Source organism: Artemia franciscana, chromosome 8, assembly GCF_032884065.1.
Source record: "Artemia franciscana chromosome 8, ASM3288406v1, whole genome shotgun sequence".
Lineage (NCBI taxonomy): Eukaryota > Metazoa > Arthropoda > Branchiopoda > Anostraca > Artemiidae > Artemia > Artemia franciscana.
In genome coordinates, this window is record NC_088870.1 from 53,322,885 (window position 1) to 53,347,912 (window position 25,028).

General features: G+C 36.0%; 1 protein-coding gene across 2 annotated transcripts in view; it reads left to right on the forward strand.

Annotated features, from left to right (window-relative positions):
• The window catches only part of LOC136030563 (netrin-1-like), a 178,063-nt gene that overhangs the window by 71,187 nt on the left and 81,848 nt on the right, over positions 1 to 25,028 (forward strand). For both annotated transcript variants that reach the window (XM_065709624.1, XM_065709625.1), the window contains exons 2-3: positions 5,551 to 5,739; positions 10,281 to 10,430. In XM_065709624.1, coding sequence (XP_065565696.1) covers positions 5,551 to 5,739; positions 10,281 to 10,430 — 339 coding nt within the window. The remainder of the gene's footprint in view (positions 1 to 5,550; positions 5,740 to 10,280; positions 10,431 to 25,028) is intronic.

The window sequence follows — 25,028 nt, forward strand, 5'->3', positions numbered from 1 at the left end:
AGGAATCGACAGACAAATTTGTACTCAATTGCTCAGTCTTAACCACGGACACAATGGGGCTGACCTCTTGGAATCATTTTTCTTCTGGTCACGTAAACATACATCATCGAAAGTTTCCTTGATCACCCCATAAATTTTTTCAACCACATTGTTTACAGGCATATTAAAATCATCCACAAATGCCCATGATACTTCCGATAGTTTCGAACTAAGGTTCGAGAATTGCTCTTCCTTTTTTGAGAAAATGCTGACTTTGAATAAGTGATTTAGAAGAACGGGTATTCAACACATCAAACTTAGAGCATATAGGAAAATGGTCTGATACATCTGAAATAATTACAGCACTATTTTGAGGAGAAAAGGAGGGAAATATGTTATCAATTAAAATGGCGGACGACTCAGTGATACGTGTTGGGATCAAAATAGAAGGCAATAAACAAAAAGAAGTCATAGCAGATAAAAAATCAATCGCGATTGATGAGTTCTTAGCCATTAGGTTAATATTAAAATCACGATTACGAATCCACGATTATCTCAATAAGGGTAACTCATTACTGATTCTTAGTCGTTTCCTCCTGTGTGGATTAAGCTATGTGCACAGGTCTCCTTCGCTTGACAAATGTTGGTCAAATGAATTAGATTTTTAGAAGGAGGTGAATGTAGCCTATATGTTCCAAATGGAACATTTAGCCTATATGTTCCAAATGGAACATTTGGGGTGGTGTAACTGACGACCTTCTACAAGGTCGGTAAGCCAGCATGTGGTCTTTGGTCGATGTACGACCTACCCTGTTAGCATGACTGTGGATCTTCTGGAGTGGTGACTAGGAATTTTTTTTTTTTAAACCAAAGTTTAAAAGGGGCGACCTTATTCTGCAAAATGTCTTATGCAGGTCTTTTATGGAGATATGATTGAACTTGAAGTAAGAAGACTGTGGATTGAAGAAAGCAGCTTTCCGCAATGTGGTGATCAGATTCGATCGAGGTGTGCACTTAGAGAAAAATTCACTTGAAATTTAGAACACAAGACGTTCGCTTATGCCTTATAACTGAGCAAAATCTGAAATGAACAGAAATTAGGGAAGATCAGGATTGAACTAGCAGGGATTTTCTAAGACGGTGCATTTTCTAAGCCAGGGCTTTTTCTGTAGTTTTTACTTCACCGTAAATTCGAATCTGTTGAGACTACTTTTGGAATTAAAAAAAAAAAATTTCTAAAAAGGGAAAAAGATCTTTTAATTTTTATTTTTTTTTAATTTTCTGAAATAGCCCTAACCTAGGGGTTGGATTGGACGGCTCTAATATTGGACCGGACGCCGTCCTAAACCGTTAGTTTTTTTCGAATATGGTTAAAAGCATAAAAAGCAAAAAAAGCGCTTCGGCTATAAATAATCACAATAATCTGTATCAAAATGATCTCTGATTTACTGTAAGGTTGTACGGTATGTTGTGAGGTAAGCTGTCTATCACGTGCCTGTACGAGTTGATCGTAATCAAAAACGAAACTTCGATCGGCTCTTTATGTGCCTCCAGCGTTTTATGGGCAAGGAAGTTTCATAACAATTTGTTGTCATGAATTTGCGCTGAATTTGTTGTTTTGCGCCGTGAAATGGCAGGAAACGTCACTTTGTTGTGGCGCAATCCCTTTTAGCATTTAACAAGGGGCACTGGAACTGTCAATTTCTATTAAAATGAGCCATTTCCTAATGTTCTAGGACCACATTTGCAGAAGATTATCCTTGGAAAGAAACAGATGAAGGCACACTCGTGATTATACTTATTATAAAAAAATATAAAATTTGTATGTTTTCAAACAGTTCGTGGTAACGAACAGTAGTAAGGAGCGACCCGGCTCAATAGTAACCAAAACTCTAAAAAATAGAATTTTGATGCCAATACATACATCAAAAGAATCGCATTTTAATGCTGATTTTAAATATATAAGTTTCATCAAGTTTAGTCTTACCCATCAAAAGTTACGAGCCTGAGAAAATTTGCGTTATTTTAGAAAATAGGGGGAAACGCCCCCTAGAAGTCATAGAATCTTTACGAAAATCACACCATCAGATTCACCGTATCAGAGAACCCTACTGTAGAAGTTTCAAGCTCCTATCTACAAAAATGTGGAATTTTGTGTTTTTTGCCAGAAGGCAGATCACGGATGCGTGTTTATTTGTTTATTTGTTTTTTTGTTTTTTTTTTGTTTTGTTTTTTTTTCTTTTTCCCAGGGGTGATCGTATCGACCCAGTTGTCCTAGAATGTTGGAAGAGTGCTTCTAGTGCCCTTTTTAAGTGACCAAAAAAATTGGAGGGCACCTAGGCCCCCTCCCAAGCTAAATATTTTACCAAAGTCAACAAATCAAAATTCTGAGATAGCCATTTTATTCAGCGTAGTCGAAAAACCTTATAACTATGTCTTTGGGGACGACTTACTCCCCCACAGTCCCCGTGGGAGTGGCAACAAGTTACAAACTTTGACCAGTGCTTACATATAGTAATGGTTATTGGGAAGTGTACAGGCGTTTTCAGGAGGATTTTTCTGGTTGGGGGAGGGGTTGAGAAGAGGGGGATATGCTGGGGGAACTTTCCATCGATAGTTTGTCATGGCGGAAGAAAATCTCCATGAAGGGAGCGCAGGATTTACTAGCATTATTTAAAAAAAAAATGAAAAAATAAATATGAAAAAGTTCTTTCAGCTGGAAGTAAGGAGCAGCATTAAAACTTAAAACAAACATAAATTATTACCCATTTGAGGGGCTCACCTCCTCCTAATACCTCGCTCTTTACGCTAAAGTATTTTTAGTAATTTCAACCATTTATTCTACAGCTTTTGTGATTCTGGGGTCATTCTTAATGAATTGGGACAAAATTTAAGCTTTAATGTAAAGAGCGAGGATCTGACAAGGGGGGAACCCCCTCATATATTTAATAAAAATATGAGAATACAAAAGTTCTTTACTTAAGCTAATTTGTAAGTTACGTAAATCTTTTACTAATAAAAATATTCGTAAAAAATCAAAAATTCTAGTTGCCTTTTTAATTAACCAAAAAACCGGAGGGCAACTAGGCTTCCTCCCCCGCTCTTTTTTTCTCAAAACCATTCGATCAAAATTATGAGAAAGCCATTTAGCAAAAAAAAAAAAAAATGTAAATTTTGTTTTAATTATTCCTCTGCGGAGAGCCAAAATCAAAACATGCATTGATTCAAAAACGTCCAGAAATTAAATAAAAAAAACAAGTTTTTTTAACTGAAAGTAAGGAGCGACATTAAAACTTAAAACGACCAGAAATTACTTCGTATATGAAAGAGGCTGCTTCCTCATCAACGCCCCGCTCTTTACGCTAAAGTTTTTTACTGTTTTAAAAAGAAGAATTGAGAGAAAGAGTCAAACTTTAGCGTAAAGACTGAGGGGTTGATGAGGAAGCAGCCTCTTTCATATACGAAGTAATTTCTGGTCGTTTTAAGTTTTAATGTCGCTCCTTACTTTCAGTTAAAAAAACTTGTTTTTTTTATTTAATAATGTACAGACTTGAAGCTTCTGGAATAAGATTATCTGGTGTGCTGAATTTGATGTCATTATTTTATCAGGATATTTCCCCTTTTTATGGGTGTTTTTCTTCTTGTTTTTCTTGAATTGGGCACATTTTCTCAGGCTCACAACCTTATAGATAAATTCATAATTTAATAAAGCCTAAATATTTAGAATTATCTCAAAAATTTAATGGACTTAAATGGAATCTCTGGAAACTTGAGTTTCAATCACGAAACTTCATTTTATGGAGGAAACCTCGAAATCACCCTGATTGACATTTTCTATTGGAGCAACCAAAATATTCTATGCAGTACGCTTGCCAAGCACACACCTTACCTGAATAAAATCGTTGACAGCCATTGATTCGGGATCTAAGGGCTCGATATTTTCTGCATCACTGCAATAGAGTGACTCATCACTCAATACCTCATTGAGGTAAAGAAATGCACTATTATTCCGTCCAAAAAGTTTTGGTGACTGTTGATGCTTTTCTTCGTGGTCTTAATTATTTTTTCGTGTTTTCACTTGCTCTAGGCTACTTCTTCTTTGTTGGGTCTATCATTAATAATTTGGATTCAGCCCTGGTTGCAGGCTAGTCATCACAAAACAGTAACAGTAGGCTAGACATACGGGGGAAGCCCTAACATGTTTACGAGTGACTATAGTTCTTCCTTCCGTCTGAGGTGCCTTGGAAGATACAATTTTTTTTGCATTTTGCACTCCTGTGGTTGCCGTTTGTTATGATTGATTTACTTTTCTTTTCAATTTTTTCATAATTGACATTGCAGTCGAAATTAGTCAAATTATAAACTCTAAAGATCGCTATTCACAATTTTAGAAGAAATACATTCGAGATATCGTATTGAAATTAACCTATCCCAGCATCATTCAAATTGAGATATCACCTTGTCCGAGATTTCTCCAAAGCATTGTTTTAATTTCAAAAATTTATAAGCATTTAGGCCCGAAAATACCTTTTAGGCTTTCTGCTCCCCCACCTTTTTTAAAATGGGCCGATACACCCCCTTCCTGTCAGCACAAGGGTCTATCAAAAGTACACGGATGGGTGTATAACTCAAAAAAAGCTGCTCATATGCTAAATCTATCAATTCCAAGAAACAACACACATTTTTGTTTAAGGACTTGATTGATTTTAAACTTTTATAATGGTTATAAAGTTTTTAAGTATAAAGTTGATACCCAGACACTTCCTAAAACTCTCGGGAAGGGAATCATTTAATCGAGAGACTTTAATCATAACTAGTAACTTACCTTCGTGGCGTAATTTTCTAAGAGGCAGGGTGATACATAATTAGGGGGTTTGCAGAGAGATAAGATAAACCTACATGACTGAAGCATCTACAGAAACAAATTGTATATATTTAAGAGTACATTGTTAAGAGTTATTTTTTATTATTTTTAGTTATTTTTTTAAGAGTATGTATATTTAAGTATATATACAAATTCTTTTGCATATGTTTGCCTTTATGGCTCTTTTTTCATTTGACTTGTGAAAATTGGCTCCAATTTCCCCACCCCCCAGAATCCTTAAAGAGATTAAGCCTCTGCTTGCCTTACATTTTTTTATACGTTTATCTACCTTTTGTATAATGCGGTCGAATTATTTCAAAAGTTAGTGTTTTTTTGCTAGTCTTGTTTAACCAAAAATGGCTAGATTCTGATTATCGTTTAAACAAGGATTTATGAAAACACTTTCTTTCAGTTATTTTGCATTACTCGTAAATTAGCATTAACACCAACAAGCCTTCAGTGATGATCTAGACAGTATACGTGTCTCAATTCAAACTTCAACAATCACACACGCACGATGAGGTCGTGCTCACCGCCCCCTCTATACCTTGGGATGTTTCTTTAATGTGTTTTATGCATTCGCTCTTATAATCAGTTATTTGCCAACTTTAAAATATGAGCCCCCACTTCCCCCGAAAGAGCGAGCTGTTGCTCCCCCAAAATGAATCTCTACACATGAGCCTTCTAATCGTAAACTCTTTTTTTAGTCTGCAATTGTAATCTTCATGCTCGAAAATGCCGCTTCAACATGGAACTGTATAAGCTGTCAGGACGAGTGTCTGGTGGTGTGTGTTTGAAATGTCGACATAACACTGCTGGCCGGTACTGTCACTATTGCAAAGAAGGCTACTATAGAGATCCGTCAAAACCGATCACTCACAAGAAAGCCTGTAAAGGTAAGTGTTATCTATTTTTAGTTCCTGAAATTATAATTTGGTTTTGCCAAGTGCAATGGGTTGCAAATTATCTAACCAACGAATGGTGGCTTCCCTCCTCCTTTCACAATAATTTTGGTTGGAGAATCATGGTGTATACATATGTAGAGTGCATGGGCGTGGCTAGGGACACTTTCTGGGGAAAAATAGGCCCTTTAGTTGGGGACCAATTTAACCCTTTGGCTAGGAGGAGAATGACGAGAAAATCCGTCGTCTCGTCCCTAACTCCTTAGAAGATGTTTGATTCTTGACTTCCTACAAGAAAATCCAACTGACATACATGTAGTTTTTTTTCGGGGGGGGGCTATAACAGCCCGTAAAAATATTTATGGGCATGGCTCACCAAAATTCGTATGTTCTCGCATCTTCGTAACATCTGTAATACGCCTTACTTAAAAAAACGTAACTGCTTAATGACTTGACTCAAAACTTTAAATTTCCTAAGAATGTATCTGCTGATTATAAACATGAAGTACATTAGTGTCGTAATTTTCCTGATCACGAGCAATAAAGAGTTTTAGAAACAGTATTGACTACAATTCTATCCTAAAAAAGGCAATGTCTCCCTGCTAATTTCCTAGATGTAAATGGATTAGTTGGTTGGTGGGGCTCTATCTCCTAATTTCCAGCCAAGGCGTTCTCATGAACTCAGATTAGCACCCTTCGATTCTATGAATAAGTAAGTCTTAGGAATTATTCTCTAATGGAAACTGGAAATAGGAAAGCACTGGCTATATTTCTTGATATAACGATTCGACAATAAGAAACTGTCGAAATTCGAGGAGGGTCACAAGATGGGGTGAATAATATAAGTGAATAATAACACTTCAGAAGGGATCGGACCATGAAGCATCCCGGGATTTTCTAATTCGTGCCAACAATTTCATGATACCTATTCTACCACATCGTCATTTGCTAATTTCCTACACATTTCCTAAGCCTAAAGATCATTCTATTTCTATTCTAATTTTTATTCGCCGTTTTTTTTTCTATTGGTTTCTGAATTTGATTCTGAGATAGAAATTTTTATACTTTTAATCTATTTTTTTTCTGCATATATTTCTTTAAGAAACTCTAATAATCACGTTTTATAGTTCTTGGATATACTTTTTTTCAGGCTAATTTTGGGTCTATCTACTTATTTTCTTTGCTATTTCTGGGCTTTTTAACCCTAGGGATATTAACATGTCCGTGTCGTAAATACCTTTTGTTTTTTAACATATATTTATTTTAACTTCATTAAATAAAAAAAAAAAAATGCAGTGACTTATCATGCATTAATCATTATTATGTATGGCCTTGTCCTATTTCCCTGGCTGCTGGGGAATTATATCCATGTCGTCAATTGGAGGGGGCAGGGGTACTTGCCACCACCCTCTCCTGATTTAAAAAATACACTTTTTGGTATTCTCAATGGAAAACTGATTTTGTCGGGATTGTCTTTTTGAAAATAAAAAAAAAAGAATTGCTCCCCCCATAGTATTTGAAAAATTCATTTTTGCCCCTATTCCTTTACTTCCATGAATTAGTGCCACCGATTGGTCCTTGAAAGATGTGTTTTCTTGAAATTAGAGGAACAGTCCGGCTTCCTGGCCGACTTGCTATTCATCATTGAAGAATATTGCATTTTAAAGAGCTCTCTCAGGAGCATAAAAAGTGTGAGGCTGATGGGGCAAGGTCTAGGGGAGCAGTTTTTTATTTGGTTTTCCTGTTGCATAATGGCCTTTTTTTGTAGATTTGTTTCATTTTAGAGGTGAAAAAAAAAACTTGATAAATTATATCGCAAAAACGAATAGGAGTGCCAAAAGAATCTGATTTATTCTGCTGTTCAGCATAAAAAGTTGCTGCAGATAAATTTCATACAAAATGAGTTGGGACAGTTTGACTTTTAATGCACTAGGTTATCTGACAAATTACCCGACGCTGTTTGATGTGTATGGATTTAACCAAATAAAACGTACCGTATGCTTAACTACTTTTCCAATATCACTAGTCAATTATGATACTATTCAAAACTGCTAAAGATGCACATTAACTGGAGCTTCATTCATTCAAACAGAGGGACTATCTTCTTAGTCAGGGATGTAGTTTACTATGAGTTAGGGAAAACTACCCCCAGACCCCAATTTGCCCCCCCCCACCAGATGAATTTAAACGTCTTCAAAATCTTAGTCAAAACTAAGATAGGTCTGCATAATTCAATCATCCACAGAAACAAATCAGTTTTCTTTAGAGTACGTTGCCTTTATGGTACTATATGTCTCATTTTTTACTGTCATTTTGTCTTGACATGGGAGAATTGGCTCCAAATTGCCCCCTTCAGGACTTTGACGAGGTTACGTGACTGTTCTTAGTTCAGTTTATGTTTACCAAATGCATGGAAGTTTTACTCAAGTAAGGTAAATAAGGTAAGGTCAAAGGCTAGAGCTACAGGGTCAAAGGCTGTTCTGCGTCGGAGGGTCAGGGGCCAGACACAGGGTCAGAGGCTAGCTTGGAGACACTGTAAAGTATAATCCATGGTAGATATGGCGAACAGTGTTTCTTCAAACCATCTAGGTTTGACTTAATCAGGAACAATCAGGCCACCTCCCTGACCTTTTCCTATGAATTGAAAATTTTTGAATACCTTTTGTTTGATTTTTTGAATAGAGGATCTTATCTTAAGCTTTATTTTAAGTAAAGTTATAAGAAAACTTTGTCATTATAGTCTTGACAAATAAACAAAGGAACGCGGAAATTCGTTTTGCTAGATCTTTCATACGGCTATGGGACATTTCGGCAACCCTGAGCAGAATTCATCCGCTAAGAGCAAAGATCCCCAAGAGTTTTTTTTTTTTGTTTCCAAAAGAGAGGTGACTTATAATCTATATTCCAACATGAATCAGTTTGATCCCAGTAAGAATAGGCTTATCGAACAGAGCTCTGAAAAGTTTCCCTACAGTCATGAATATTTTACAAAATCTCTGGGATCTGTTGCCGCGAGATAGCAAACGAAATTTATTTGGATTGTAATTTCCCTGATGGTTTGCTATGGGAGATGTTATTACTACTGCACTGGCTTCATTCACTCTATTTTCTCTGAATCATATTTCCATTTGCTACTGTACTTTGGCTCTAGTTTAAGTAAGATTCTCTGGTGAATCTTATAATAAATGTTATTGCAATTCATAGACGTCATTTGGAAGAGGCAATGGGGGAGGCAGTTGCCCCCTAAAGAACTTGGAAAATACTATACTTTATTTAATAAGCATAAAAAGAATAATGGGTAAGAAACTGGTTTGTGTGTTGCCAAATTCATTTTTTTTTGTCAAAACAAAGTTGGACTAGGTTAAGTTTTTTTTTTTTTTATTAAACTAACGTCCATACGGCAGTAATTACGATAGCGCTAGTTTTATCTGGAGTTTCACAAGGTAAGTAAGGTAAATGTAGAAAAATAGATACGCAGCAGGCACGCCGGGTGCAGAGATAATCCACCGGTGAGTATCCGCTACCAGACGGGCGCGGAAATAGGACTGCCAACTTAATTTTACGTTTCTTTAATGTGTGTGTGTGTGTTGCTTATTGTGTAGCCTACTGTGTATTTTTTTTTAATTAACCATATAGCTTATTTGCTAAATAGTAACTTTAATTCGTTGCTGTTTGAACAAAAATGTGCTATTGAAGACATAGGACAGGCCCACACCACCTTTACATTTTTCCCGTTTGGTTTTCGGCATCCGTAACAAATTTTTTAGGAAAGGGCTCCCAGAAGCCCCCTGTTTCCCTGGAGGGTATCCCATACACACCAGCCCGTCCCCTATTTGGAACCATTTCGCCCCTCAGTCTACTGAAATTACGTCCATGTCCCTATTAATTGTAATAGAATTTATATTACTCCAATTGATTCATTTCCGTGACCCCCCTTACATTTCTGAAAATATCTCCCAAAGTAAAAAAAAAGTCTAGTGGCAATACAAATGAGAATTACTCGTAATACTCACTACAATACAATACAATTGAGCAATCGTACTGCAATGTACATTCTGTCGATAATATAATGCAATCCTTGATGCGCTGATAAATTTGAACAATAAAAAACTGGAGGGTTGTTTCTATGGGTCTTGGAATTGGATTGTCAAATGAGTTCAAAGTACTAAATATTTCCTTACAGATGAATGACCTTTATACAGCCACTGAAAGTCGACTAAGTGTTCTCCTCTTACGGTCTATTTTAATTTTTTATCTGATTATTTTTTTCGGTTTAATTTGCTTTCTCCCCTCCCTTCTCTCGCTCTCTTTATCTCTATTCTTCCCATACCTATCCCTCCCTTTCTTACTCTCTCACCCTCTTTTGCCCTCTCATTCTCTCCCTTTGTATTTCTTTCTCTCTATATCTCTCTCTTTCCCGCTTATCCTCTATCTCTTTTTGTCTTCCTTGTTTCATCCCATTCTGCTCTTTTTACTATTCTTTCCCTATATTGTTATTAATGCTAATCAATAGATGCTAATCATATGTTTTTTAGAATGTGATTGCCATCCTGTCGGTGCTTCTGGGAAAACTTGTAACCAGACAAATGGACAATGTCCTTGCAAAGATGGTGTTACTGGTATTACCTGCAATCGATGCGCTAAGGGATATCAACAGAGTAGATCTCCTATTGCTCCATGTATCAGTAGGTCTCCTTTGTTATTCTTTTTCTTCTTTGGTTGTGTTTTTCAGTCTTATATTGTAGGATTTTCCGTTACTTCGGCAGAAATAAAAAAACAGTCAATTCTTTTGTTTCTAAGCTATTTCTTGTGTTGATTATTAAACATTTAGAGCTAGTTAAAAAAAAAGGTTAAGAAATCGATAAAGAAAATACTTATGTTTATTTTTATTTTTAATCTACTTTAGGGTTCTGCTGAATGACGGTACAGGGCATTGAATGTTTTTTTCTGTGATTAAATTGACTTATTCCTTTTATCATTGTCCTACAATCATTGGCTCGGCCAATAACAGAGTATCTTTCGAAAATCTTCATAAATTAAACATAGCAACATAAATATAGCTATAGCTTATGTAGTCTTTTTGGGTAGAACAAGCTACCCATATACCCAATTTTGTACATATTGCTAGGGGAAAATTTCTATCATCTCAGCTTTCTTCTCAATGGAATGTTCCCAGCATTTGGAGTCTAATAATACAATATCTTTGAAGTGTTGAAAGCATTGTAAGCAGGTTGAACACAGGTGAGCGGGTATGAAAATTCTTAGAAAAAACTTCACTGTGATTCATAGCATTTACCACAAGTCATTTTAGGCTTCGTCATGCTTACCTGAGTAAAAGATGTATAAGATCCAAACCAAAGAGTATGGGTAACTCACAATAGTGGAAACTGGCGCTGGTTTCCACAAAAAGAACTTTGAACGCCATCTAGAGTATGGCGAATCCTGTAATTTTTTTAAATGTAACAATAAGAATAATTAATATAATTTATGTAGTTGGTGAAATTAGTGTAATAATATGGTTCTGATCTCAGTTCCTGATAGAAAAACGATTACAAAGCTTGAAAATTGCGAAGTGTCGCCAAATGCTATTTACGTCGCCAAATGTCGCCAAGTGTCGCCAAATCGTTAGGTATAACGATTTATAGAACATAATTTAATTAAAAAATTTCTTTCACAGCTTGGTGGCCGAATTTGACTTTCGCGTTGTAAATAGCACTAGCACATATATATCGTATCAAAAATTTTTACATCGCTGATATTCACGTAAGTACAAAATACACAAATAAAATGAGTCAAAACTTAGCTATAAAAAAAAACAAAAAAATAGGATTAGCGACTAGTTTTCCTGGTTATTTCACAATTCAAAAAAAACTAGGAACAAAACGCTTGTGATATCTTCCATGTTTAGCAGGGACGAGAGTCAATTTTGGGATTTCATAGGGGAAGGTCTGTTGCGGGCGGGAAGGACAGGTTCGGGGATGATGGAACGTAATCGGGGAACAGACAGGATCTTGATGCCGAAACGGAGGCACGTGGTGAGTTAGAACCTACCTAGTAGATAATGACATGGAGCCTTCCCTTCTCCATTTATGACTCTAAGTGCTCGGTTTTGGACATTTTCAATCTTATAAATATGCGCTGAAGAGAGACCGAAATGCCACAATGGACAAGCATACTCGAGCATTATCTAGTTAATGGACCATAAAGTTGAAGAAGATCCTTAGAGAAGTAAGAAAATTTCATGAAAAGTTTTTGGATGGACACTGAAGGGGAAGCTAGTTTGAGGATATTTAGGACATGGGTATCCCACTTCAGGGTATCCCACTTCAGGTCATCAGTAATTGTCACCCCAAGTAGTTTAATGCATGTAACAGAGGTTTTGGGACGAATGGGGTTTGTGAAAGAAGGGCAACAATTTTGCCGACACTGGTGCAAGTCTCCACTCTTATAAGTTATCCATACTCTTTATCAAAACAATAAAGTAGCTTAGCGGTTTCTAATGTGTGGCCCTGAAAGCTGGGTGATGATAAGACAGCTAGAGAAAAGAATCGAAAGTTTTGAAAATAATTGTATTTCGACGAAATCTTATATGGTATTTGATATGAACGATCATGAACACAGTTCAAAGAAACTCCCGGTCTTGTGCCGTCTAAAGTCAAAACAGATTATGTGCCGAAACCCATATGGGATAGTAGAATCCCTCTGATGTGCCCTGATTGTTATAAACGGTCGTTTTTCTTATAATCTACTTAATTTTTTTAAGGGAATATTTATCATTTTGTATTGAGCACTATGTTATTTTGCTCCATATTTACATTTATCAGCTGTGACCTAACCTACCCTCGGTTGTTCTATGGATATCATGCTTGTTTTTGGTTATTTTTCCTTCTAGCTGGACATTCGCTCCTATTCTACTACGGATAAGGGGGGCTTTAACCCTCTATATTTTTTGCTCTCCCATATATTTTCGAAAAATTCCTTTTCTGGGGCATTTTCATTGAAAAATATCTTTGTTTTTAGTTGGCAAAATAAAAAAAAGTGACAAGTTCTCCCCCTTCTTTTGAAAAATGAATTTGTCCTCCCCTCCCAAAAAAAGAAGAAGAAGTTTGTATTGAATTGTATTGAAGCCACTGCTGCCATGTGAATGTTCTAACTGTTGTACTTTTTTACAAGAGGTCTTTTAGAGTTTTCACATTGAAACATAAGAAATTACAGACGTTATATTACGTTATGTTGTGTTATCTTTCTTGAATGCAGAGGTTTTTTTATGCTACTTCCCTCCTTTTACATTTAATAATGGTTGCAGCAGTATCTTAAACCTAGTGAAGAGTAAACCATGGCCCACAATAACAAAAATTTAAAAGCTTGTTTTCTAAAATCTGTCAAGCGAGAAACTGTTTTCATGTACGCTGATTCAGAAATCACACCTACCATTTACATTCAGTAGAACAATAATTTACAATTAATGAAACAAATTTCAGAAATTTTCAAAGAAAAATTCGGAAACCCCTAATAAATTACTTCAAACCGGAATAAAAGTTGAACTCTATTTATATCCCTACTGTCAAAAACCCGTAAGTGGAGACTTACAATACATTCAACAACGAAGGAAGTAACATTTTTGGATGGGTAGCACTGATTTGTCTTCTTTTGTTCCGCCCCCCCCCCAGGGGTGATTGAATTGAACCACTGGTCTTTAAATATAAAGAGAGGGCTTACTTAAATGAAAAGTACAATAGCCAGCACCCCTTTTAAACAAAAAAAAAGGATTGCGCCACACCAAAATGACGTTCTCTACTATTTTATTTATTTATTGTAGTAATAGCGGTAAGCAACAATGCTTGTCGCAAAAATTATGCCACAAATCATTATTTTTTACCCATAGTGGGCTGAAATGCCAGGGAATACAAATTCCAAGACAGACAATAAATTTACCATGGTATAAATACCTTGATTGGAGGTTTACAATCCTCTCTCTTTAAAATCGTATTTCAGTCTGAATGGTGTAATTTTTGTCTCCTCTTTTCTATTATTGCCAGAAGTGATTATTCTGAATCAGGGATCGTGTAAATAATGATAATGGGACTCCTTTGAGTGGAGGTTAACAGTTATAGTGCCTCCTTACAAAAGCGATCTTGTCACACACTGGTGGATCCAGGGGGATTCTCCCCCCCCCAAGATTTTTCTGGCGCCCTCTTTCCCGTTTTTTTTCTTTTTTCACTATTTTTTAGATTGAATTTGTCTATTTTGTTAATTATTGGCACCTTTGATACATTAGCTCCCAAGATTTTTCTCGTTGGCGCCCTTGTCACATTGGGCCTCCTCTAAGATTTTGCTCTAGATACGCCCCTGGTGCTGCAACAAAGTGTAATTTTTTGCCACAAAACAGCAATTCTGGCCGAATGGAGCAGAAATACTAGTGAGTGAAAATCCTGAGATACCCTAATTATTTAGAAGCTGCATGAAAAATACACTCTCCCCTAATACCCTCCCCTCGAAACATCAATTTTTTTATTGAGTTTTCTATATTTTGTTCTCTTGTACCCACTCCAGACAAAAATCCTCAACCCGCGCTTATAATGACTACAACTTGATTGTAGAATATACAAGACTGATTATATTGCTTCTGACTAATTTTTTGTGTCAGTTGGATGCTTTTTGCAACCAATTCTGAGTGTCTAATTTAAAAATCAGTTCGAGTAAGGAATGTTTACCCCAGCATAATCAGTTCATACTAGCCTAAAGTGAATTGGTAAGAGATGGAGTAGCCAGTAAAACAGCATGACTTAAGAAGCAATTCCCAGTATGGTGTGATAAGGCACCCTGATAAGTCTTCCTTATGATAAATGTTTATGCACTTATCATAGTGGTAATCATGTTCGATTTAATTTAAGGCTACTACTGTGACTTCATTGTAAAGTTTTTATTTTGAGTTAGCACCTCTGAGGGAAATTAAAATTCGATCATTATTTATTAGAAACTGGGCGTCTTTTAGAGGGTTAGTAAATCAGTATGATCTTGCTTCTAAGACACAGTAGATTTTTATCAAGAAGCTTGTAATGAGAGCCACAGTAAGAAATTAAATCGGAGAGTTTGACTTTTAAACATATCATTTTATTTTATGCAATGTAACGACTGTTTTTATTTTGATGAGATTTTTAGAACAATTGTGTTCTCGTCGGTGCAGAAATAAAAAATACGAAAAATTGTAATTTTAGGCCAAGCTTTTATTTCGGATCCTTATAGTCCTGTGTGCACGTATAATTTTATTTTATTTGAATTGTCAGATATCGGAATTACTCTCATCAAAAGGATATAAAGATTTTCTTGTGCTTAGACACACTTATTTGGTTCAGTTTTCATTGAGGTTTTGTCGGAATTTGCTTGAACAAGAGTTCCCAGGAAGCTTGGCATTTCTGCGTTAGCGTTTGTCCTACAGGACTAATTAATCTGACGGGACGTTATCTGACGGGACGTTAAACCAATTCACTAGAAGTGGGATAAAACTTGTCTTATTCTCTTACTTTACGGTTGAGGGTATGAATCTTAGCTTCAGCGGTTCTTAGTTTCCCAAGGTAGACCTAAATCTGATCAGGCGTGACTTCGCACACAGGAGTACTAAGTTCCCACACTCGACCCTGCCCCGAAGGCATGGTGTGTCAAGACTTTCTTACTTGTTAATCCCCTAACTTCTTAGAGATAATAAATGCGATGACAAGAATCCAGCAGAAATTCAAAAAGACCCAGAGACGAAGTAACACTTCCATAGGAACTGTCGCCATAGAGGAAAGAGTGAGTGAAGATAGCCAGTGGAGGCCTGCAAAGATAAAAGGGTCTTGGTATTCCAAGGTCGTTTGGGATCGGGCAGGATAGAAAGATGTCTGATTTTCGTGAAATCAAACTAAGTAAGTAAAGAATAAATCTGGTAGGAAATCATCAGTCATCCGAATCTCCACCTATCATTTCTCTGGTCCAACCATGCGGAATGATGTGGTACGCGAATATGAGTTGAGCACCATGTCCACCACTCGGAAGTTCATCCACTACCAAACTGAAGTTAGAATTTAGAAGGTTTCAGCAAATAAAACGTTGTCTTACAGTAATTTGTAATTACACCCTGTGGCGGAGTTGACCCAACTGAATCGAGACTCAGATCTCGATGCTCAGTTGCCTCCATGACTTGCAGGGCTATACTGCTGGCACCCACCCCAAGCCAGAGCTTTGAGCGTGCAACACCAAGATTTGAATCCATGTCCTGAAGGACATGTGAATGCAAATCCAGTGTGCTATCTACTCGGCAAGGGTAGCTCTTATTTTAAAGTAACACAAGTAACATTCACTTAATATATACACTTCGGAAACATATCTATTTACAGTTCGGTCACTCATTTGATCCGTATAAAATAAATGGAACTTTTAAATCACCAAGGCTATTTGTTAGGTAGTGCGTTTGTGAGTACTCAAAGATAGAATTAGTTGAACTCTTCAGACGAAGTCTACGAATTATATAGTATTTAACTATTTTTTTTTTTTTACTTTTCGCAATGCTTTCTATGCATAAGACGTTCCAATAAGTATAAAATTTTGTTTCCGCAATGGCGATTGTGCTTATGCAGAACCTCACAAAGCAATATAAAGACATTAGGACAGTTTTGCAAAGATTCTTCTTGCTACGCTTACTCTTCTTGCTACGCTATTCTTCTTGCTAATATTTATAGTGAAGAACCAACTTTGTTTATTATTCAGTGCGGCGTGCAACTATTAAAATTAAGATTTAACAAGACTTTAATACCTAGAATGGCTTTGCTATTAGTAGCTTTGTCAAAATTTACCAAAACAGAATGACCAAAATTATGCGACATAAATGTCGTATGATGAATGTTGTAACAGAAGCTTCGCGTAATTGAGATTTTAATGTATCTTAATAAAGACTAGGTTTATAGCTATTCAAAATGTCATTAACGGATGTAACCCGTTAATCCATGTAAGGCAAACTCCTCTTGTTCAATAGAGAAACATGGTTTTTGTTAACTCAGAAATAACAATATGAAATGCCAAGAGGGTGCGCAATATTATCCATAGCTGCTAACAACATTGGGAATCCGACCGTGCTATTTGGCTGGTTTACTGTTTCTAAGACTCAATTTCCTCTGCATCTGAACCTACATACTGGCTTATGTTTGCGCCGCCAGTTCTTCCGCGCGTATATGCCTATGGTGTATATGAAGCTAAGCATTGTATGACCCCTAGTAAAATGTTTATTTGTTGGAAGGAAATGTCGTCAAATTAAACTAGAGGGATAGGTGGGCCACTATACTTACATATCTCTGTTTATATACTTCACTGAAAACACAAAAGATACTATTGGTGCAGGTCTTCATTTTGCTTGCTGATAAGAAAATAAAATTGTTAAACTATTTGCTTGTGTATGAAAGTGCAAATCCCTGTGGTAGCGTTTAACATTGATATCCGCTTGGCAATACAGAGCTCAGAGTTCGGTCCCAAATGCTGCGAGGTAGAACGACAGGATTTTACCTAACCTGTAAATCAGATGCGGCAGCTGAAACTTCGACAATATCTGACGCCCTAGGTGCCACCAATGGATTTGGAAGAATCTTCATCCTTTATCCTTCATGAAAATCCAAGCGAAACCTATAGGAACAAAAAGGCTAATCTAGAAAGGATTTCTGGTTTATTTTTTTAGATTATTGTTCATCTGTTAAATCTTTTGTGTCATTTTTTATACTTTACTTCAAATTTCGTTTTTTTTTACACTTTATCACCATAAAATGAACCTGAAACTAACCAATTGCAAAGAGGGAACGCCTCTTATTAGTTGTTTGGAAAAGATAAAGTAAGACGCATTAGTAAACATTATCTCTCCGTACGTATTTGATCTCCGTTTTTTTTTACTTTCATTCCACCCTTTAGCCTCCTGTTCGTTGCTGTCATTTGGGTCTAAGGGCAGGGGGAGTGGGATTTAAATGTTTCATTTTAACTCAAAGCAACTTCCTTTTACTTTTGAACTCCTATGCAAGAAGCGGCATCTTATGTCACTGGTGGAGACACCATTTAACTCTATATAGGCCACTCTTTACTTAATGTGTTGAAAAAGTGGCAAATCGGTGCCAGCGGTTTTCGTAAGAACCAAGGGATCCGGCTGACCATATTAAAGTGTTCTTGACATTGAAAATTTGATGAAATTTTCATTTTGTTTCAAAATATTTTGCAAAGATTCAACTTACAAAATAAAATTTATATTATGACACCTCACGCTATCCTGGATTGGTAATTCAAAGATTGTCTTAGTGCTAAAAAAGCCTAGTAGGCTAATTGGATAGTATTCTCATTGTTAACGATCCGTAATGTCTAATAATTTATCCTAGTATATATTAATTTTATCCAATGATGTTATTTATCCCCTAGATTAGGGGTGAGAAAACATTTTCTTCAGAGGACCACACCGTAAACTATAATGCTAACAGGGTCGCGTTTATTAGGATGCAATTCCTTTAATTAAGATCAACAACAAAACATGAAATAAGGATAATGTATTAGCAAGTATTATTTATTTAACCTTTACATTGTGTTACAACAGTATAATACGTTTTTTTGTTGAAAAGGAAACATTTTCTAAACCTTTTGCAGTTTCTAAACATACTATAATGTATAAATGTTATCAACTATCTTAACAAATGTTATGAAAAAGGGACTTATTTGCATCCCAGTTTGGACGGAGAAAGTATTCAAAAACATTATCCGAGACATACCGAAGAATCCTATTGAAAAAATACGAATGAGTAAAGCCACAACGCGGAAAAAATACGGAACACGGAAGGACAGTGTCTGGCCTGCGGCCCGTAGTTTGCCTACCTTTGCCGCAGATAATGTTTTGCAAATTTGTTTTGTAAATAATTGTTTAATTTTACATAATTTGTGTATGCAAGCTTTACACAGTAATAATGCTCTTTTTATTGACTAGCCAAAGTCTACAAACTTTAAATATAACAATTTTATTTCAAAGAGAGTCAGATAATGAATAAAGAGACAAAAATGCCTCAAACTTCTCCCTGACGTTCTCATTCATAACTCTGGCTAAATTAATTCATTACTATTTATTTTTTAGTACATTGTTAAGGTAAATTCTCATGTTTTAATTACAATGAATCATATTTATGTTATAACTAGTGAATTTTTTTTTAATATACCAGAGATTCATCTTGCATGTGTTTTAGCTACATCCCGGGCAGTTATCACACCGGGATTATGGGAAATGGGGGAGGGTTAATTCTCAGATTCGGAAGGTTTGTGTGCATCAGTGCAATTTACACAAGAGAAAATTAAACTGATACCGAGGGGTCACTGTCCTCCATAACCTGCCACTGATTCTGCACTAACAGGAAAAAAAAAATCATTTATGACTTCCACTTTGTTTTTTTTTTTATGATATACACTCAGCAAAGATACTCTCTCATCAGCAGTTGTTAGCGGTAATGGTAAAATTCTAGTTAATTGACTTCTTGCTATCTCAGAAAGGGTTTGGGTTAGGAAAATGAAACTTTCAGGGATGAATCTACAGACTAAAGTATGTTCCGGGAAGGTATTTTGAAGCAACTTCCTCCACTCCTTCTCCCTCTAGAGGGCCCTGACCTTTGATGACCTTTAAAAATATGTTTGTTATAAAAGTGAAACCTTGCAAAATAGATCTTCTGCTTAATTGAAGTACAACAAAATTGTTTTCAGCTTCATAACTTTGCTCAATTCCATTTTGTGAGGTTTTAAAGCTATGCAAATACATTTCCTAAATTTTGAAAAAAAAACATTGATATGGCTCAAAATTCTACTTAAATAACAGGAATTGCATTTTCAGAACTAAAGGCAGAGAAAAAGCAACTAGTAAATGAAAACTAAGGTAAAATGTTGTTTTGTCAAAATTTCAATAGGTAGACCTGTCATGTAGGCAAATTTCAGGGCCCTCTAGAGGGAGGAGGAGTGGAGGTGGGTACTTTAAAATACCTTCCCGGGACATACTCTGGCCTGTGGACCCATCCCTGGAAGTTTCATTTTCCTAACCCAAACCCTTTCTGAGATAGCAAGAAGTCAATTAACTAGAATTTTACCGCGGTAATAAACGTTGATTGTGTTCGCTTCCATTTAGTTCGAGCTTCCATTTAGTTCGGCGTATGAGTTAAAATAAACGATCGTTGATTTCGCCGCTCGTTTATTATATCGACAATGGAAGGCTGCATTGCTGCCGTCGAAGTTTGTACCGAGCGCTTTTTTGCCGCTCAATGTGTACGTCGTAATACTATCCTATACACCTCTAAGGAACGCTCGGTAAAAAACTCTAAGCGTGTCACGGGCTTTAGTATCTGAAAATGAAGACTATCCAACTGAAATACGCTGAAGAAGTCATCAACATTTTTTGTTTACAGCTGAAAAACAAATCGTATCAACACCATGTACGACACATATTTCATTCGCCCTGTCAAAGGAAAGGGAGAATATGGGATTTAATAGATTTAGCAGTGATTTTTCAATTTTGTGGAAATTATAAACGCGCCCAGGAGATGAAATCAATCATCTGTCCCACGAGGCACATAATCAAAACAATCTCACAAAAATTTATCGTCTCAATAAACGACCATCCATGATTACCTGTGCCGCGGATTTATTGCTCGGATAAAATATGGGAGAAATTTGAGACGTCGGGGTTTTTGTGAAGTTTCGAAAATTCGACAGCTAATTTTATCGCTAAATCTAATTATGGTATTCATTGAGAAGTTAATCAAAGTTTAAGAAAAGAAAGGAAGTGAAGAAATGTTTATTGAGGAAAGGGTCGCTTGTTGTTTATGCAACCTTGGGGAATGTAAGGGGTATTCCCTGGATATTTGTCTCCTATCCCTTCTGGAAGAATGAATATATGTAAAATGTCAAATTATTACATGATTCACGCGTGTTAGGAATAAAAGATATTTTAAAAACTTACCCTCCCCCCTGAAAGTCTTTTTAAGCCTTGCCCTAACTTGTAAAAATTTATGTGGGTGTCCATATATGCAAGGGAATGTTTACATGTTTTTTAAGAAAAAAATATTAAGGATTTTTATACATTCGATAAATATAAAACATTTTAAAAATATCAAATAAAAATGGCAGATAATATTAAAAGTGAACCCTTAATGACATTTTCCCTTCCCCATACTCATTTATATTCATAGATTCTCGATGGAAAAAATAATATATGCTTTTTGTATCATTTTGAAAACGAGTTTAATTTATTTCTTATTTATTATTATTATGAAAAACTGTTACTATTTACTAGGTAAACACTCCGTCTTTATCCGTCTTTATATTATCGGTTATTAATTTTGTAAAATAAAAACAGCTGGTTTGCAGAAATTTTTGGGGGCACAGAATTTCAAACGGATAATTTAAAGGTTATAATCTTTTGTAGTTAGATTTAATTTTTATAAAAATAAAGTATAGGACGCAGTTGGAATTTTTTTTTTAATAAATGAAAATTTTATTAAAATTTGTTCCGGGCGCAATCCAGATTTTGCCCCGGACGCAAGAAAGGCATCTCACTTGCCCGAAAAGGTTTACATGGTTGAAGATTTAACAAAACTTTTTATTCATATTATTTCAAAACACTTTTTCAAAAAAGCAAGTTTATAAAAGAAAAGTAAAGAGTTCCATTAAACAACAAGAGCTAAGAGCTCATATGGCACTTGTGACGAGGTCGGAAGAGCCGAGAGCTCATATGGTACGAGGTCGGAAGAGCCAAGAGCTCATTTGGACGAGGTCGGAAGAGCCAAGAGCTCATTTGGCACTTGTGAGAAGGTCAGAACCTAAAGTTAAACTTTATAGCACAAGATCCTTCTAAATATCAAATTTCATTAAGATCTGGTCACCCTTTCGTAAGTTACAAATACCTCAATTTTCAAAATTACCTCCCCCCTCCCAATTCCACCAAAGAGAGCAGATCCGGTCCAGTTATGTCAGTCACGTATCTTAGACAGGTTTCTATTCTTCCCATCCAGTTTCATCCTGATCTCACCGCTTTAAGTATTTTCTAAGATTTCCGGTCCCCCCAACTGTCCCCCCCCCAATTACGTTTGATCCGGTTGAGATTTAAAATAAGATATCAGAGTTACGAGGTCCTTCTAAATATGAAGTTTCATGAAGATCCGATCACTCCTTCGTAAGTTAAAAATACGTTATTTTTCTTATTTTTCAGAATTACCCCCCCCCCCCCGCAATTGAGCGGATCCGTTCCAATTATGTAAATTACGTATGCAAGACTTTTGCTTATTTTTCCAACCAAGTTTCATCCCAATCCTTCCAATCTAAGGGTTTCCCATCATTTTAGGTCTCCCCACCCCAAACTTCCCCCAATGTCACCAGATCCGGTCAGGATTTAAAATAAGAGCTTTGAGCCACGATATCCTTCTAAAAATCAAATTTCATGGAGATCCAATCACCCATTCGTAAGTTAAAAATACCTCATTTTTTCTAATTTTTCAGAATTAACCCCCCCCCCCCAACTACCCAAAAGAGAGCGGATCCGTTCCGTTTATGTCAATCATCTATCTAGGACTTGTGTTTATTTTTCCCACCATGTTTCATCCCGATCCCTCCACTCTAAGTGTTTTCCAAGTTTTAGGTTTCCCCCTCCCAACTCCCCGCCCCCATCACCAGATCCGGTCGGGATTTAAAATAAGAGCTCTAAGACACGATATCCTTCTAAACATCAAATTTCATTGAGATCCGATCACCCGTTCGTAAGTTGAAAATACCTCATTTTTCTAATTTTTAAGACTTACTCCCCCCCTCCCAACTACCCCAAAGAGAGCAAATAAGTTCCGATTATGTCAATCATGTATCTGGGACTTGCGCTTATTTTTCCCATCAAGTTTCATCCCGATCCCTCTACTCTAAGTGTTTTCCAAGATTTTAGGTTTCCCCCCTCCAACTCCCCCCAATGTCATCAGACCCAGTCGGGATTTAAAATAAGAGCTCTGAGACACAATATCATTCCAAACATCAAATTTCATTAAGATCCAATCACCCGCTCATAAGTTAAAAATACTTCATTTTTTCTATTTTTCCGAATTAACCGGCCCCTTCTCCCCCCCCCAGATGGTCAAATCGGGAAAACGACTATTTCTAATTTAATCTGGTCCGGTCCCTGATACGCTTGCCAAATTTCATCGTCCTAGCTTACCTGGAAGTGCCTAAAGTAGCAAAACCGGGACTTTAGGTTTTCCCCCTCCAACTCCCCCCAATGTCATCAGATCCGGTCGGGATTAAAAATAAGAGCTCTAAGACACAATATCATTCCAAACATCAAATTTCATTAAGATCCAAATACCCGCTGATAAGTTAAAAATACTTCATTTTTTCTATTTTTTGCGAATTAACCGGGCCCCCACTCCCCCCCAGATGGTCAAATCGGGAAAACGACTATTTCTAATTTAATCTGGTCCGGTCCCTGATACGCTTGCCAAATTTCATCGTCCTAGCTTACCTGGAAGTGCCTAAAGTAGCAAAACCGGGACCGACAGACAGACCGACAGACAGACCGACAGACAGACCGACAGACAGACCGACAGACCGACAGAATTGGCGACTGCTATATGTCACTTGGTTAATACCAAGTGCCATAAAAACTGAATAGAAATAAAGTCGAATAATTTTCTGTAAACTACCGCAAAGAAAAAGAAAAAGAAACGAAAAAAATACTTAAAAAAAAGAGAAAAAGTGATCGTGGAATGTCAGTTTAATATACATATACTAATATTTATTCCTGTAAGTCTTAATAATTTATTTATTAAACTTAAAAAAAAAATGAAAATCTTTTTTGTATATTTTGTTTTCAGTAAAGTGCAAGTTATGTTCTGGTCTTGAGAAGGCATGGGGGTGGTCCTACTCATATTAATTTTTGCTCGGTTTGAGTTTGATTCGGTTATTTATTGTAATTTCTCTTATTTTGGGTTTCACTTATTTATTGATGGTAATTTGTTGCAGTTTTACGCCTGGAAGATTATTTGACTTTATTTCTATTCATTTTTGGTTTAATGGAGCTCTTTACTTTTCGTTGAAAAACTTGCTTTGTGGAAAATGTTTTTTAAATAGATTTCTGTTCGTTTTTTATTGATACAGACATTTTCATGGACAAAATTATATCTTTTCGGTTTTTCTATAAGAATCCCCAGTTTGGCTTGCTATCAGTATGCTGAAGAAACTTTTTAACAATGTTTAATCCTAAGACAAATAGTACAGTTTAGTTTAGTTTTATCCCTGCTCAAGTTGACCGGAAAAATTAAACTTAACTTCATTCCCAAGAAGTTATATTTATGTTCTTTGACATCCAGGATACACCTACACTCTTTTGATTTATTTAAACTTTATGAGTAGAAGTAGTAATACTAGTAGCCCTAAAAGTTTCAATTTAATACCCAATTAAATTAAATTTAATTAATTAAATTAAATTAAATACTTAAATTAAATTTAATTTAAATTGATTAATAATTAAATTAAATACCCAATCAATTAAATTTCAATTTAATTTAATCATTATCTAGGTATTGCTGAGGTGTCTTATTGGCAACACTATAAACAATGCCTTTTGATTTAGTTTTACCGCAAAATTTAGTTTTAAAGCGTAACAGAAAAACTGCATAAACTGTGGAGAATTGATATACCTGAGAGTATCAGAATATCTTTCTGAATCAGAATTTTGAGAATATCAGAATGAATATTCCTGCAGACATAGTTATTTGAGCGTCCTGCTTCGCTGAACAAAATGGCTGTCTTAAAATTTTGATTAAGTGTATTTGGGAAATGGACGGGCTTAGGAGGAAGTGTGCTTGGCCTTAAACACTTTTGAATCTTAAAAAGGGCACTAGAACTTTTAGTTTACGGTCCAATTAGCTCCCTTAAAAGTTTCAATTATATTGCTAGCTATTATAGAGTGGTGCTGCCTATGATATTTTTTTTTTATTTGCCCTTTTGAATACCTGCATATATATCGTTTCTTTCGTGTAATTGAAACTCCCCCTAAACGTTCCGTAAAACTTTCACCTTAATATTCTTAGCGTTATTAGTGATAGCAACTGTAATGGTAGCATTAATAGTATACACATAGTGCCTTCTGACCTGTTCAAAATCCGCGACAACTTACCCTTTAAGGTCTTAATAATTTAAGCCTTTCCTGAGATATCGCTTTGACACCTTTTTGAAAATCAATATACCCATGGTTTTGTTTGGATTTAGTTCAGTAT